Here is a 17,910-nt window from a genome sequence, read left to right on the forward strand (position 1 = left end):
AAAGCTTCCCAATGGAACACCATCCGGTATGTTTTGAATAAATTAATCTAAACTCTTTTGCAAGGCATGAAAGCCTTCATTGCCTCACCTCAATCTCCTGTCCTGCTTCATCTCTTGTCAATCCCTCACTTCATGCTCTAGCAGCCCTGAACTTGTACATTCCCTTCATAAGCGATGGTTTCTAATACCTCCTTATTTTGCACATTTTGTTCCCTCTGCTAGGAAAATCTTTCTGCTTATTCACCTAGAAAGCCCCAATTAGTTTTTGAAGTTTTGACTCAAAAGCTTTTTTTCCTGTGAATTCTAAGCTGATGCTCTCAAGATGACTTAGATATAATTCTGCCGTGGTCCCACCACAATTTTCTAGCCTTCAAAACACTTCTCTTATTGTAAATTAATTTGTCCAGCTTATTTATCCTGCCATTAGACGGTACTAGACTCACCAGTACTAGACTCCTAAAATCTAGTATATGGGAAGTACTCAGTATTTACTGAATGGCTGAATGAACAGCAAGAGGCTGATGATGAAGTCCACAATGATACAAAGGAAAACACTAGGCAGGCTGCATGAAAGGAGGATAAAGGGCTTTTTTCTTATTTTTCAAGGAAACTCCTCCCAACTGGACTGCAGTGCAGACTCCAAGCCATACAGTATGATCAACTTGAGCTTCGTGCCCTGGTAATTCCCATATCACACTCTTGAGATGAGACTATAGGTTTTAGCCTCCTCCAGGCTAAATTGGAGTTTGTGTCTCCAATAAGACAGTTTCAGAAAGAAGACCATGAAAATGAACAAGGGTTGAAATGATGATGCTGATTTTTCACCCTCCCTGGATGTAGGCCCTTTGCTATGTAAGTATCCTATCCTGATTCTGGGCTCAGCAATGTGACCTGCTTTAGATAAATAACATATGTTAGTTCAAAGCCTAGACCTCAAGAGGCCATGTGTGTTTCTACTTGGTCTCCTGCACCTTTTGGTCACCATAACAACATGCCCAATCTAGCCTGCTAAAGGATGAGAGGCACATGGAGCAGAGCCAAGGCCAGCCTAAATCAGCCAACAGCAACCAACCCCAAGACATGTGAGAAGACCCAGCTAAGATCAGGAGAGCTGCCTAACTGACCCTAGCTGTATCAGCAAAACATGCTTATTGTGGTATGCCACTGTGGTTTTGTGGCTATTGGCTGGAAGCAGTACTGTGGTAATGGATTACTGATGAAATCACAAAAGATAATAGAGAGAATCAACCAAGCCTGGTTCTTTAAAAATACTAATTAAATTGACACTGGGGAGATTAATAAAGGAAAAAGCACAAATAAATAATGGCAGTAATGAAACATAAAAACATAGGAGACATCTATAAAGTAAGATGGTAGATATAAACCCATAAGAAGATTAAGTATAAATGGACTAAATATTCTAATTAAAAGACATCAGTTGTCACTCTAGATTAAAAACAACAACTAAACTCTATGCTGTTTATAAAAGACACACCTAAAATGTAAGGAAATAGGAAGAATGAAAATAAAAGAATGGAAAAAGATATGGTATGCAAATATGTATCAAAGAAAGTAGGTATGGCTGTATTAAAATCAGAAAAAGTAGACTTTAAGACAAAAAAAAGATCACTAAAGATGAAGAGGATACTTCATAACTGATTTTTTAAAAAGTTCAAAGAAGATATAATCTAAAAACTATACACTTAATAACACAGATTCAAAATATATAATGAAAAATGATAGGCTATGAGTAGAAATCAGTACACCCATAATCAAAGCAGGAGATTTTAACATATTTCTCATTAATTGATCAAATAAGTGATGAAGTCAATAAGGATGAAATATTGGGCAACATTTTATCAAATGTGACTGATTTATCTAGAACCCTACACCTAACAACTATAGGATATACACTATTTTGATAGACAAAATAGGAATGTTTTCAAAACTTGACCATATGTTCAACAAAGTTTAAAGGATTAAAATCACACAGGGTAGGTTCTCTGACTTCAATGCAATTAAATTAATACACAGTAATTAAAAAAATAAAAAATACCCCCCCCCAAAAAAAGACTAATAAAATTGACAAACGACTAGCAAGACTGTTTGAGACAGGAGAATAAACATAATCAAGGTCAGGAATTTTGAAAAAGGCAGTGTCACTATAGAGCTTATGAACAGTAAAAGTGTAATAGGAAAAAATGAAGAATGGCTTCGGTTTTATCCTAATGCATTTGAAAATGTAAAGGAAATGTACAAGTTCTGATAAAAAAATTACAAACTACCAAACAGACAAAGACTAGTTCTACAATTTAAAAAAATTGAAACTGCAATCAAAAACCTTCCCCCAAAAGCCCACCAGGTTTAGACAGCTTCCCTGGCAAATTCTACAAAACATTTAAAGAATAAATATCTCTAGCCTTGCATAAACTTCCAAAAAGAGAAGAAGGAAGAATATTGCTCAAATTGTTTTGTGAGGCCAACAGAACCTCATTTCCAAAGTTTGGCAAAGACATTTCAAGAACTGAAAATTACAGACCCCTCTTACTCATGGAACATACCTGCAAAAATCCTCAACAAAACATTAGCAAAGAATCCAGCACTGCATAAAAAGAATAATAAGTCTAATATTAACAAAATAGTTAACATATAAAAATTAATCAATGTAATTTACCTCATTAACAGAATAATGAAGAATCATATGATCAACTCAGTAAATACAGAAAAAAAGTATTTTATAGAATTCAATTCAATTAAAACAACAACAACAACAACCATTCTTGATAAATTTCTTAGCAAATCATAAATACAGAAACTTTCTTAATCTGATAATGGGTATTCACAAAGCTATCCTTAATTGTAATATATTCAGAGCTTTCCATTTCATATTAAGAACAACAAGAGGATGCCTGCTAACACCATTTCTATTCAAGGTATTAATCAGTGCATGAAAAAGAAATAAAAATAATAAGGATTGGAAAATAAATAAAAACTCACATTATACAGAAAAATCCAAAAGAATCTGCAGATAAATCATAGAATTAATAAATCAGTGCAGAAAGGTTGGTGATATAAGGTCAACATCCAAAACAAATTGCATTTCTATATAACAGCAATAAACAATTTGAAAACAAAATTTTTTTTTAAAGATTTTATTTATTTATTAGAGAGAGAGAGAGAGAGAAACAGCATGAGAGGGGATAGGGTCAGAGGGAGAAGCAGGCTCCCCGCTGAGCCGGGAGCCTGATGTGGGACTTGATCCCAGGACTCTGGGATCATGACCTGAGCCGAAGGCAGTCGCTTAACCAACTGAGCCACCCAGGCGCCCTTGAAAACAAAAATTTTTAAAGATAAATTTTCCAAAAGTGTGAAAGTATTAAATACCTAGGAATGAATCTAACAACAGATGTGAAAAGCATATATTGCAAAAAGTATAAAACATTGTGAAAAGAAATTAAAGAGGACAGAAATAAACTGAGGAATATACTATGTTCAGAGATTAGATATCTTACTACATTGTAAAGATGTCAGTCCCCCCACACACACTGATCTATAGGTTCAAAGCAATCCCATTCAAGATCTCAAATTATTATTTTGAGGGTGCCTGGGTGGCTCAGTCAGTTAAGCGTCTGCCTTTGGCTCAGGTCATGATCCCAGGGTCCTGGGATGGAGCCCTGCATTGCATCAGGCTCCCTGTTCAGTGGGGAGCCTGGTTCTCCCTCTGCCTGCCACTCCCCCTGCTTGTGTTCTCTCTCGCTCTCTGTCAAACAAATTTTTTAAAAAATCTTTAAAATTATTATTTGTGAGCTGACTTGCAAGTTTATGTGGGAAATCAGATAAACTGAGTTTTTAAATTTTTTTTGAAGATTTTATTTTTTTGAATAATCCCTACACCCAACATGGGGCTCAAACTCAACCCCAAGATCAAGAGGAGCACTTTCCACAGACTGAGCCAGCCAGGTGCTCCACAGATAAACTGGTTTTAAAATGTCTTAAGGTAAATTTGTTTGTTTGTTAAAATTGTTACCTCCTGTAGTTATTTCTGAATTATTTATGGTTACATTGATTAAATAGGTAATTAAGTATTGTTTAAAGATTTCATTTATTTATTTATTTGAGAGCAAGCGAGCAAGAGAGGGCACAAACGGGGAGTGGGAGAGGAAGAAACAGGCTCCCCACCAAGCAGGGAGCCTGACTTGGGGCTTGATCCCAGGACTGTGGGATCATGACCTGAGCTCAAGGCCAACACTTAACCAACTGAGGCAAGGCACCCTAATTAAGTATTTTTTCACAGCAACCTGTGATCATATAAAATCAGGTGTTCAAACCTTTTAAGATATTTGACAACTTTTGGTATTTTGCTTTCTCAAAATCGAATCCTAAGTAACATCTTGATCCTTAACTGACTTCCCAGAGGGCCCCTGGAAAATTCTCAAGGGATTTCTTCTTCTCCTTGTAAAATGAGAGATATCAAAAATTAATTAGATACATTGAATAGCATAAAAAACACTGTCAAATAAGAAGAGATGTTTAACTTTCCCTAGGTTGTATTTGTGTGGGTAAATACTTCTGGGATTATATGAAGCTCCTAGAAATTTGTCAGCTTCCTCACTGTCCATATGTCCTGGTACTGCTTAGCCTCATATTAGACACAACAATAATATAACGCTATCAACACTCTAGTTATTATTTTCAAATGCAGCATGCCACAGAAACAACAAAAGTTCCTTGCCAATTATGTTAATTTCATAATGAACTCTCATAAGATCTTTAGCCACAGACAGTTAAGTCTTCCGCCATCTGCAGATAGTTATTGGTTGTCTTGATGCTTCCTTGGAAACTCTTACAATCAGCCGCAAGCCAGGACGCTTGTCTTCAGCAAGAGGAACTCTCTCAAAGACCCATGGAAAAGGGACTATGTCAGGCACTCTAGAGTATAGGCTTCTGGTAGCATTGACTAACAGTGAGCGCATATGACTGGACTGAGCAAGGAGTTACAAATCTCGAGTGGGCAAGCTGATGGGTTCATGAAACTGCTAACCCATATCAGACCAAGGAGAACAAAAATTAATTACATAGTACAAAATGAACTGATGAAGGGTATAACATCATTTCTTTAAAATATTGCTCCTGGCTTTAAGGAACCACTTTCTTTTTGCTCTTAAGGTATTTTTAACTTTCAACAATTTAGTAGATTATACTTTTGAAAACACTTTTTTTTTTCTCCCTGCCTCATCCCTCCAGAATTTGGAAACTCTTATTGAGTATTCTAATTTTCATGGCAATATAGTTATTTTCACAGGTTGAGTAAGAATCTGTTCTTTTGTAAACAGGACATAACTGGAAACACTGGTTATATGATCAAGGCTTTGATTGGAATGTCATATTTAAGAATGACACGTGTAAAATCAAATACAACTAGATAGTTTTAAGGAAATAAGGTTGATTTTATGGATCTAATGTCTATAAAGCCCTCTTGGGTATCTGCCACTGCCTTACAGGTTTCCCAGCATTACAGGTGAGTAAGGAAGGATCTTTTAGGGGACTTTGAGAAGAAAGGAACTCACCCAAATCTATAGTTACTACAGTGAAATCTGGTGGTGAGTTCTTGTCCTGGCATTCTAGCCTCAAGAAACATTTAAAGATCTAATTTAAACTTATAAAATTCCAGCAAAGCAGGCTCTCTGCTCCTCCCAAGTCAATAGACAGCTGCATTTTCTTCTGCAATGCCAGCAGCACTCCTAAGACACAATGGTGATGGTCAGAGAAAACGGAGTTCTCAGCCACACTGAGCGCCTAGTCACCAGTGCTCCTATTTTTTAAAAAAATCTATTTGAGAGAGAAAGAGAGAGAGAGCATGAATGGGAGGGACAAGGGGAGAGGGAGAGAGAATCTGAAGCAGACTCTGCACTGACTGAGGAGCCCGACACAGGGCTCAATCTCAGGATCCTGAGATCACAACCTGAGCCGGAACCAATAGTTGGCCACTTAACTGATTGCGCCACCCAGGCACCCCACCAGAGCTCCTTTTAACTCTGGCAAAGTGGATACTGTTACCATCGATGACCCCTTCATTGACCTCAACTACACATTCTACAAGTTCCAGTATGATTCCATCCATGGCAAGTTCAATGGCACAATCCCATTAGCATTAAAAACCCAATAGAACCTTCTGTATCTTCCCACTGAAACCCTAACCCTCCCCGCATTGTTAAATTGATATATACCTCTTTACCTCTGGCTATTCCGGTGAGTTGCTCACCACTATAGAGCATTTCTGCATGCACAATAAACTTTTTTCCTGTTAACCTGTCTATTGTCTGTAAATTTGCAGGTCCCTGACCACTCAAACTTGAGTTGGTAGAAGAAAAGTTTTTCTTCTCAACAAATGCTTTTTATATCAAACAAGAAGAAACAAAAATAAATTAATCAAGCAACCAGAATAGGAGCACCAAAACACATCCAAAGAAATTAAGAGAAAGGAGGTCATAGGAATAAAAGCCAGTATTAATAAATTTAAAAAGAAAGCCATAGACTCGGTAGATAAATCTAAGAGCTAGCTCTTTGGAAAGATCAAACAAAATAATCTTTTTTTTTCTTTTTAGGAGAGGGTGAAAAAGCAAAGAGGAGAAGGAGGAGCTATAACCAGCTATACTAGAGAAGAAATTGTAGGTCAAGCTCCAGAGTGGGCATGTCGAGATCTCAATCCCCCTAGTTAGGGGTGACAGACAATAGTGCCCACCAGGGTGAAGTCTATTTTGGCTACAAGCAGAGTCAGGAACAATTTGCCTGCAATGGACCTCACAGCAGCCAATATTGGAGGCTAGGGACAGATCCTGCACAGAAGGACTGACTCACTTGGGACACCGAGAGTGTTATCTACCTAAGGAGACATTTGCGGCAGCAGCAAGTGCCCGTGCTGGGATGCTGGGCAGAGTGAAGCTGAAATTCCATGAGATGGTTAAAATAGCATCAGCAAAGCTGCTGATTCCAAATGAGAATCAGGGCAGAATCAATATAGAGATCCGGAATGGAGACATTATTACAGATCTCTGCACTGGCTGGAATAAGCTAAAACAACATTAATTCTTTGCCTACAAGAGTCACTTCAATCAAGTGATCAAAGCGACCACACACTTAATGGGACAGACTGAAAATGTGTAATACCAGATAGGGTGCAATGAGAACCCAGTCCCTTCTATGCTAGTCCTCCCAGGTGTGCACAACTTGAATCTCATCAGGAGGAGACAGCAGACAAACACAGATTCAAGTACAATCTACAGAAGCAGGGGCCTATCATCTTCAAAAGTGTTTAGGGCATCATATTCAAGGAAACTCAGAGGAACTGTTCCAAAATGAAAGATAACAGAGCAACTCAATGCAGTCTGTCATTGTGGACCGGATCTTTCTGCTATGAAGGATGGCATTATTGGGACAAATAGGGGAACTTGAATAAGGTCTGTGGACTGCGGATTAATTGGGAGTAACATATTCAAGTTAATTCTTTGATCTTGATGGATGTTTGGGGCTGTAAAGGAGACTGTCCTCTGTAGGAAACACATACTAAAGTATTCACAAGTGACTCAGTAGGACATCAGCATCTTATTTTCAGATGGTTCAAGAAGAAAAAAAGTACCTGCAACTTTTAGGTAAATTTAAGATTGTTTTCACATTTTAAAAAAATGGAGGAAATAAAAGCATTGTCCTCGAGTTACTTCTGTGACTCAGTTAATTTTGTCATTTTAATTCACTCCCTCCCAGGGCTCTTCATAGCACATGTTTCTTAGGCAGTTTTCCTCAGATTTCAATTCGTTTTGCATTGATTTTTTTCACATGAGATTATATCATAACCATTTCCCTTCACTCTTTGTAACCTTTTAAAAGGCTGCTGCACAGCTGTCCTGTGGCTACCCACAAGTTTAGCCATCCCTCTCTTGTGGGAGATTTGGGGTTTTACAAACTTGTTTATTCATTTGGATATTTGCTTGTTTGTTTATTTTTAGTATTATGATTAAGCTTAGTGAATAGTCTTGAGTGTGTATCTCTTTACAGATTTAGGATTATTTCCTCAGACTTGCTACAGTTGAAGTTAAAGAATAGAAATCATTTCTACACTGTATTCCAGAGTATCCTATCAGCCAACCCTCCCATCTGTCAGAAATTCGGAGTGCTAGTTACCAAGCTCCTTGCCCAGGACAAAATATCTTAATTATAATACATACTTATAACTTAGTATGCAAAAAAGGGGAGAAAAAGATCTCGGGTTTTTATGTGCATTTCAGTTTTAGGGATGCTGAATATTTTCTCACACCTATGATAAATAATATTTTTTGCTTAGTTAGCTTTGTGATTTGCTTATGTTTCTCTTTTCTCTAAACTATCTCAAGATTGAAATGAGCACTCAATAAAAAAAGGAAGCCGTTTTCCACATGGAGTTAGACATATTATATAAATAGAAACCAAAAATCAAGTAAATACAAATATAAGTTATTTATAACTTAATAATTATAATAATTATATGTAATACAGAATATTGTATACATATATATTCATATATACACACATATACATACATATAAAATTTTGTAGGCCCAGGATGGAGTTGCTTCTGCCTGGGGTGCCCCATCAGCAAACTGAAACTTACATAACCTTCTTGTCCCTACAAATGTTCCACCTGACCAGAAAGGCAGTATATCCAATCAGTCAATCTCCAAAAGCCAAATCAACCCTGGGTCTTCTCACCCTAAACCAGGCTAACTTGTGAGGCCCCAGCCCATCAGATATATTTTATTTTTCTTTTCCTTGTTCTTTATTCTTTATCCTATAAAATCTATGGCCCCATTTTATAGTTCTCCAAAAGGAGAGGATCTACTTCATGAAGTGTTAAATAAACTTTGTTTTCTTTAATCATTTTTAATAGTATGTATGTATGTGTACATATATATGTCTGTATATACATACATAGGTATACATGAGAGAGATGAGAGAGATATATACATATATATACACATACACACACAACTGTATTCTAATAATATTTAAATCTTCGTATATGAAATGATGCTTTCCTAGGAAAATCTAATCTCCTAAAGTTGATTCAAAAGAAATAGAAGATCTGAATAAATTAATAACTTTGAGGGGGGAAATGGAACATTGTCAAAGATAAACCTGAAGTCAGAGCCAGCTTCCAAGGTGACTGTCCCAGGTCTTCCATTAAGCCAGCTATACACATTCCCTGAAGACTAAAAACACCAAGAGCCAGAGCAATATTCAGTGGAGAAAGGGCCTGCAACCCAGTAGCAAAATAACTGGCTTCATGTTGGGCTTAGAATTAGTACATTTTCCTTTGTTTGTTGTCATTTGCAAAGACTGTGATTTTTAGTAATTGCTTCCTTAGTTGCTTTGCTCAGATTAAATTTGGTCCATGATACTTTAAGAGTTGTCAAAAACCCTGTGTAAACAGACACAGAACTCACAGTGACCCCAGTGCAATGGGTGCAGCCCACCGGCAGCCAATTTAATCAAGGGGGAATTCAGAGTATTCACCGCAAGCAATTGATTTTCAAGAGAAAAGTCAGCAGGATCAAACAGCCTGTTGGGATGAAAATCCCCTGAATCACCCCTATCACCGTGTTTTCTAGCAACTAACTCCTGACTCCATATAGAGTAATAGCCAAATTACTATAATTATCCTGCAACACAAGTGGCATATCAACATTATTTTAAACGTGGATTTTTTGCATAATCTTTCATTATTATCATTCATCCTCCCATTTGGAAATGGCAAACAACAACAAACTGTGATCTACCCCCAAAAGAAGAAAGGTCACCAAGAGAACAAATAAAAGGGCTATTTACATGTGAATATACTAAGAGAGATGTGTTTTACAGTCAAATACACTCTTGAAATTCATTAAATGCCTTCTCCCCTGCATCATAAATATGGGCAAAACAGACATCACCTACTGAGAAAATAATCCCAGCACATAATGATCATAACGAACATAAATAAAACCACTTTTCTTTCAATGACCTCAAGGCCCTATATAAAAATGTGTTTGTATTTCTACCATTGTGAAATGACTGGTAGCAAGCACACCAGTCATAACACAAGTCCTTCCTAGTGCTGAACAGGAGAATATGAATATGGTCCCCAGTCATCCTGCTCTCTGCAAAATAACACTCTTAACTGGGTGCCATCATTTGTCGCTGATGCTTTTAAAAGCATTCAAAAGGACGCAGAAAGCAGTACTTGAATTAAGATGGAAAAATCAGCAACAGATTTTGTTAAATACAGCTGACCCCTAAACAGGGGTGTGAACTGTGTGGGTCCAGGTACACATGGATTTTTTTTTATATGTATATAAATACGGTACAGTGCTGTAAATGTATTTCCTCTTCCTTACAATTTTAATAACACTTTCTTTTCTCTAGCTTACTTTATTGTAAGAATATAGTAGATAATACATACAACATACAAAATATGTGTTAATTGACTGTTTAGATTATCTGGAAGACTTCCGGTCAACAGAAGGCTATTAGTAGCTAAGTTTCTGGAGAGTCAAAAGTTTTCCCGGGGGTGGGGGGTAGGCATGGGGGGGCACACAGACCCTTGTTGTTCAAGGGTCAATTGATATGAAAAGGCTCACCAAGACTTTTGAGGCAGTGTCCCTGACAACAAGACTGGGTTTCAAGTCTGCATCATCTTCCTGGTATGTTACCAGTCCAAAGGCTCCACCTTGAGAACCCCTGTAAGAGTTCAAGCTGTCAATCTTGGAGATAATCACACGAGTTGGGCATAGGTCTGGTATTATATACTTGTTTTTTTTTTTTTTTTAAAGATTTTATTTATTTATTTGAGAGAGAGAGTGAGAGAGAAAGAGCACAAGAGGGGGGAGCGGGAGAGGGAGAAGCAGACTCCCCGCCGAGCAGGGAGCCCGATGCGGGACTCGATCCAGGGACTCCAGGATCATGACCTGAGCCGAAGGCAGTCGCCCAACCAACTGAGCCACCCAGGCACCCTTATATACTTGTTTTATCAACATCTCTAGCAAAGCATCAGAACTCACATGGCTAATTCTAGAAAAGAAAAGTTGGCAAGAGTGGCTAAAGCTTTGAAAGAATGCAATTTTGTTACCTTCATATACCAAAAACAAATTTAGCAGCTACAAAAACACAATAATATTCAGATTGTGATAAATATGAGTTGGTGTCTCAGGCTTTGTATGAGCATCAAGTAGAGCAGACTTTGTTGCCACTATCTGCATAATTGCTGTGGCCTTGTAGTCTTGCCCACAAGGCTCCAGGGAACTGTTAACACACGACCCTAAGTGTTAGGGCTGAATTGTGCCTGCAAAAATTCATATATTAAAGTCTTCACCCCCAGCACCTCAGAATATGACAATATTTGGAGATAGTGTCTTTAAAGAGATAATTCAAATAAAATGAGGTCATATGGGTGGGCCCTAATCCAATATTACTGGAGTCCTTATAAGAAGATTAGGACACAAACAGGGAAAAAGAGAAGACCATGTGAGAGACACAGGGAGAAGACACAGCATCGACCAGCCAAGGAGAGAGGCCTCAGGAGAAACTAACCTCACCTATACCTTGATCTTGGGACTTCTAGCCTCCGGAACTGTGAGGAAAATTAATTTCTATTGTTTAAGCTCCCCAATCTGTGGTACTTTGTTTAGGGTAGCCCCAGCAAACTAATACGGAGTCCTAGTGGGTCACTAAATAACTACAGAATGTACTGGGTGTTAAAATAGTGTTCTGAGATATATAATGCAAATATTTTAGCAGAAATACTGCTATACTCTAAACACAAGTGTTTCATCCATATTTGGAATCCATGTTAAAAGAAAAATAAAGTGAAACAGAAGGCAACCCAGGCATATAAAATGGAACCTTAGGAAGAGAAGCTAAAAGGCTATTTGATACACAAATAAGATTTGATTTGGCCATTGTTTCTTAGCTCTGGCACTGGAAACTGGTTTCAGATGTTTCTTCCTCCTACAGAGAGAATCTGAGGTAAGAAGCAAATGTAAGTCCAAAGAAAAGAAAATTAAATAAAACATAAAGAAACATTTCCTGACAAAAGTAATTTTTTAATTTAATTTAAATTTTAAAATTTAAAAGACAATATTGCTATGTTTTATATGGATACATTATGAAAATCATACTTTGAAGGGCCTTTTAAATATCTAGTAAGCAATACTTTTCCTGAGTGCTTTGGTTACAAGGGGCTACACTGATTATTCTTTTGAAAGCCCACAAATCTGTTACACAGAACTAAGTTTCTCCCTGCCAAGGGCACATCAGTTCCACAGAGAGTCTTGCACAGTGGGCCCTGGGTGCATAATGAGATTCACAGATCTGAGCCTGAGACTCCTGCTCCCCAGGTCACACCAGCCTATATGACAAACAAAAATTGCTTTTTGCCTTTTTTTTTTTTTCTAATTTTAACCAGTAAATGTGGCGATGCCAATACAGCTGTGGAAACGCAGGCTGTGCCCTATTGTGCCTTATGCATCACCAAGAAATTTGCCAGCTCAGTTCTGATTCCAAAGTCTTTACTGTGATGATGCAGTGAATAAAAGACACAGCATGACTTTCAAATGCTGGGCAGGGCCAGTAGTGGGGGGCCAACTGGAAAAAAAAAAAAAAAAACTATTTTGAGCCATTTTATTGTTACCGGAAGAAAATACACATAAACTATCAGGCATATGCAATATCCTAATGTACGTTCACTAAGCTTTCAGAGTCTTAGCATCTTAGGGGATCTTAAATCTCATTTAGTACAATCTCCCACACAACAAGAAAATCTTTTCCTAAGCATCTATGACTGTTTCTTAATGAGTTCTTCCAAAATTGGGAGAAATTGCTACTTCTAAACTAGGCTTTTCACTACACAAAATAAATAAATAAATAAACTTTTACTAGAGTTTCTTTATATTGGGACAAAATCTGCCTCTTCAGACTTTGTTCTAACTGGTCCCAGTGTAGTCCCAAGGTTTAGTAGATAAAAATCAAAATTTACAAGTGTGTGCAAAAGGTTATATATGCAAAATGAGTGGCTGAAAAATGGAAACATATACAAGTTATTCAAGTAAAATGCAAATTGAATGTGCATGGTTAAATTTTTTAGATACAATGAAAACTTGTGACATGGCTGAAGTAACAAATAGATAGTAGGCTGATTATAATGTGGGTAAGTAGCTAAAGAGGGAGGGCCACTATATTAGCTTAAGAATGTTGAGCCTTGACATTAATCTGCTCAGAAGGGTTGGTGTGGTATTGCAAGTTTCACAGCTGGTGGGGAAAGCATAGACCTTGAAGCAAGGATTTGAGAACAAGTGGTTTATTTGGGAGGTGATTCCTGGAAGCATCAGTAGGGTGGTGAGGAAGAAAGAAAGGGAAGAAAAGGCAGCTAGTAAGCAACGTGTCATTACACAGATTACCACTGTGGACAGCTGGAACCAATCCCATAGAGGAACTCTGGGAAACAGTACAAAACTAATGTCGAAGAGTTATCCCACCTGAGAAGTGAGGGAGCTGGGGTATTTACACCTGGACTCCTGACAGTTGTGTAAAAATAAATGTTTTCATGGCTGATGGGAAAAGACTAGGCAGGCAGTGTCCTGGTGTGGGTTCCCTCAGAAGCAGACCTTGAGTCAAGGACTCCAGTACAACTGTTTATTCAGGAGTTGATCGAGACAGAGGCATAGGGGGACAGGGACATGAGACAGGGAAGCAGAAGCTACTCCTGGAGTGTTAACTTCCTGGCACTTCCAGCCTGCCTCTTGCATGGGGCAGAGTGGCCTTCCATAGTTCTGGCAAACCCCACAGACACAAAGGTGAAGATTCCAGCACATGGAAGTTGTCCAGAGTACATGCACACACACACAAGCCTGAAGGAAATGGGTGGGCCACTGAGAATTCCTTAAAGTGGTAACTCATTACATAACTTATTTAAGTGAAGAAAGCTGATCATGTATCCAGTGTAGTAGACACACCACTGGAGTTTACAAGGCCACCCAAGATAAAAAGTCCCCTTACCAAGCAGAGAGGCCTGGGGCTGGGTTCTAGGTCCGTCCACCCCTGATGAGCTTGAAAACCTTGCATGAGCTTGGACGGGTATAAAAAGGAAACAATGTTACCTGTCCTAGTCTCCTATACCAAGTTACGAGGATAAAATGAGATAATATATATGACAATCCTTTGAAAAGTAAAAAGTACTAAGCAAAATACAAGGTATAAAGCACAATGATGTGTGCTCATTTGAAACAAGAATTTTAGTTCATATTTTAGAGAAATTATATTTCTTTTAACTTGAGACTTTCATCAGAAAAACAATGAAAGGTAGATCATAGCACATTTAGAATTTTCTCTGGAGTCTCATTCTTTGTTGTTGTTGAAGGAAGATGGCAGCAAAATGTGTTGATGACTCTTTTCTTAGATATAATAAGCTGATGATGATTTGTGAATCCATCCCTGAGTTATTTGGAAGCCTATAATAGTGCTCCCTGATGACGATTTCATAATCATCTTTGTATCAGTGAACATAAAGCTGGATTTTCAAAAATAAACAAGGCACAGAGGATAACAAGAGAAGTTTTCCTATTTCCTTTACTTCCCATTTTGTCCTAGATAAGGAATTTTAAGTAAAAATATTAAAGGTGGTAGAAAGAAGTAAGACTTCCTTCAGCTCCCATATCTGGGCTTTAAAGTGTGTGTTTTAAAGTCCAGGGTTCAGCCTAAATTTTGAATTTTGTTTTCCCCATATAGTTTCTAAGATAGGAATTTTCCATTCATTCTATGTATGGAACATCATAGTTGTCTCAGGGCTACTCACAAACACACTGGAAAGGATTTTATCTTTTCAACTTGTTTTTTATAACAATAGTCACAGGTGGAAATACTTGAGGACTTACTCTGTGCTTGGCACTGAGCTGAGCACATCACGTAGATTCTAACATTTAGTCTTCCCAACAACTTTTTGGGTTAGATACTATTTTTATCTCCATTTTACACATGAAAAAATCAAGCCATAAAACCTATTTAATGCTGCCTTCAAGAAGAATTTATGCACTTGAAAGTGACAAAGATAACTTATGGTTCAGGATTGTGTCATGCTGAAAAGTTCTTTAGGACACTCTAGTATCTCTTTGCTAAGAAGCATGGGCAAGCCAGCTTTCACTATTAAAAAATAATGACTTCAAACCTTTCTTTTAGGAAGAGTGTGGTCCTCAGTACAAAAAGGAAACACCTCTCCATCTGTGGCTCTGTAAGTTCTCTGTAATGAGTGTGAACATTCATAAGCTTTGTACATCCATGCATATGGTTCTCAATGAGGGGATAAGATCAGCCAGATAGACACCTGCCATTGCTTACATTGACAAGTCCTTTGCCACTGCCCAGTGTGTTCTTCTTCCTATTTTTGAACAACCTTGATATCATCCTTCAAACATGAGAAAGCAGAGCAATTCAAAATGCCTTGATTTTAACCTTAGAAGGCTCAAGTAGGTGAAAGGCCAATCACAAAGAAGTAACTATCACTAACAATGATGGTCAACATTTAATGAGCACCAAGTCGGCTCAAGACACAGAGTAAAGGGGTGCCTGGGTGGCTCAGTCGGTTAAGTGTCTGCCTTCGGCTCAGGTCATGATCCCATGGTCCTAGAATCGAGCCCTGCATCCATCAGGCTCCCAGCTCAGTGGACAGTCTGCTTCTTCTTCTCCCTCTGCCCTTCCCCCTTGCTCATGCTCTCTCTCTCAAAATAAATAAAATCTTAAAAAAAAAAAAATAAAGACAGAGTAAAGCCCTTGACATGAGTAATCTCAGTGAAACTTCACAACACCCTCATGTAGGAGGTATTAATATTATTCCTATTTTACAAAGGAAGAAACCCAGATTTAGAGAAGTGAATTAACATATCCTTCATCTGTCTGATTTAAGAATGGAAACACTTTACCTGCAAAGATACCCATGGATGTAGGAAGACCTCATCAAATACCAAAGTCTGAGATTACCTAATTTCACTTCATGAAGAACCTGATACAGACAATATTTAAAAATCAATTTTTATTATTTCATATGGCTAGAAATAATTCAAGGAAGTTAAAAATGACTACTTGCAGTAGACCTGTACTATATAATAATTTGTCAAAGACACAAACACAAAAGCACTAATTGGTGGGATTAAAACTTAAAAGCATAAAGAACTTCTCAAGTTATTGACTTGAAAAAACACATTATATTTTGATGTGTGTGTGTGTGTGTAAAATGCTGAAATACTATCAATTATTTCACAATGAACATTCTTAAGGCAGGCATTCTGAATTTAGGGAACCTTAAGCTGCAGGGCCACCATTTCTGTCTACACCTGTGCACTTCTGGCCATCTGTGCTCACAGATGAGTGCACCAGATATGATCAACCATGGAAACTATACCTTAAAGGGAACTGGAAAAGGAGACATAAAATAAGCCATCTAGTTCCATCACTCCTCAAAAGGCACAGTGGTACAGAAGGCATGGATGTAATTGCTGAAGTGTTCCTGTGATAGCCACTGTACCTTGGCTTCCTTTAACGCTTAGCTCTTCTGGTGGCTGCAGAACATCATCGGGGTGTGGGATGCAGAGTCCGTGGAAGGGCCCCAGGTCAAAGCACTCATGCAGGAGCTGCATGTTCACTCTTGAGCACACACTCATGAACCCGACAGCTACACCTTCCACCTGAAACATCCAAAACATCTCGTTACTCTATCAGACCCCAAATGAATTCTCATCACGAAACTTCCAGGAGCCCACAGCATGCGGGTGGTTGGTAGCTTGGGGCAGGCACTTTGAGATATTTAAGGGAGGGAGGAATATTTTCCTTTAGAAGCTCTAGTGTCCAGCACCATGCACGGCACACACAACAAGCTCCAAAAAATGTCCAATGGATGACCACTGTGAACAATCCTAGAAGTGGATACGTAACTCAGGGAAGTTGCTAGAGTTCTAGAGGGAAAGAACATGTGTCCTCTTTGCCCAGACCTGCCCCATATCCTTTAATTATCCCACGGGAAGGCCAGCCTTTCTGTCCACTTTCTTCCCCTCCACCATGCAGTCTCAGTAAGACCAGCTGGCATTCCATCCGATTGACCCTGGATTCAGAGATGTTCATGGTCACCTACTCTTTCAGATTGGAACTTTGATTTTCTTGAATTCATTCATTTATTTGATTGGATGGTCTTATGGGGAAGAGGTGTGAGCAAAGAGGTTTGGTGGGGATGTTTGAGCGAAGTAAACTCGCAACACTGGTTCACCATGTGGGTCTGATTTACAAATACGTCACCTCCTAGCATCCGAACAGATACCTGGTTCTGAACCTCTTACAACAGTCCCATTAATTTAGGCCTCTGATGAGGAATACACAAGTGGGAAGATAAGTGGGACAGTTTGATGTAGTAAGAAATACATGTTTGGTCTTCATCCCTGGTTCCTAAAACACTTGTAATTTCCTGAGAGGAACATCTTTTGTTTTTCCTAATAAGCTCCTTTGGGTAATACCTATGTTTATGCTAACGAGGTGACTCCCGGAGAATGAGAGCTAATTGTCAGGGAAACCAAACATGTGATTGATTAGAGGGTTGGAACTTTTGGCACCTCCCCCTGACCTCTGGAGAGGGGGGAGGGGCTTGAGATTGACTTCAATCACCAGTAGCCAATGATATAATGAATCATTAATGGAACCACCATAAAATCCCCTCAACAAGGGGAATCAGGAGTTTCTGGATTGGTGAACACATGGAGATGCTGGGAGGAAACATGCCCAGAGAGGACACGGAAGCTCAGGGCCCTTTCCCCTGCACCTCGCTGTATGCATCCTTTCCATGTAGCTGTTCCTGAGTTGTAGTCTTTA

The 17,910-nt window shown here is 38.5% G+C and overlaps 1 protein-coding gene across 1 annotated transcript in view; it reads right to left on the reverse strand.

Moving 5' to 3' along the window:
• CFAP61 (cilia and flagella associated protein 61) overlaps positions 1-17,910 on the reverse strand; it is a 290,863-nt gene that overhangs the window by 225,650 nt on the left and 47,303 nt on the right. Inside the window, exon 7 of the mRNA XM_044918685.1 lies at positions 16,580-16,739. Within this exon, the coding sequence (XP_044774620.1) occupies positions 16,580-16,739 (160 nt within the window). The remainder of the gene's footprint in view (positions 1-16,579; positions 16,740-17,910) is intronic.

This window comes from Neomonachus schauinslandi, chromosome 10 (assembly GCF_002201575.2).
Source record: "Neomonachus schauinslandi chromosome 10, ASM220157v2, whole genome shotgun sequence".
Classification (NCBI taxonomy): domain Eukaryota; kingdom Metazoa; phylum Chordata; class Mammalia; order Carnivora; family Phocidae; genus Neomonachus; species Neomonachus schauinslandi.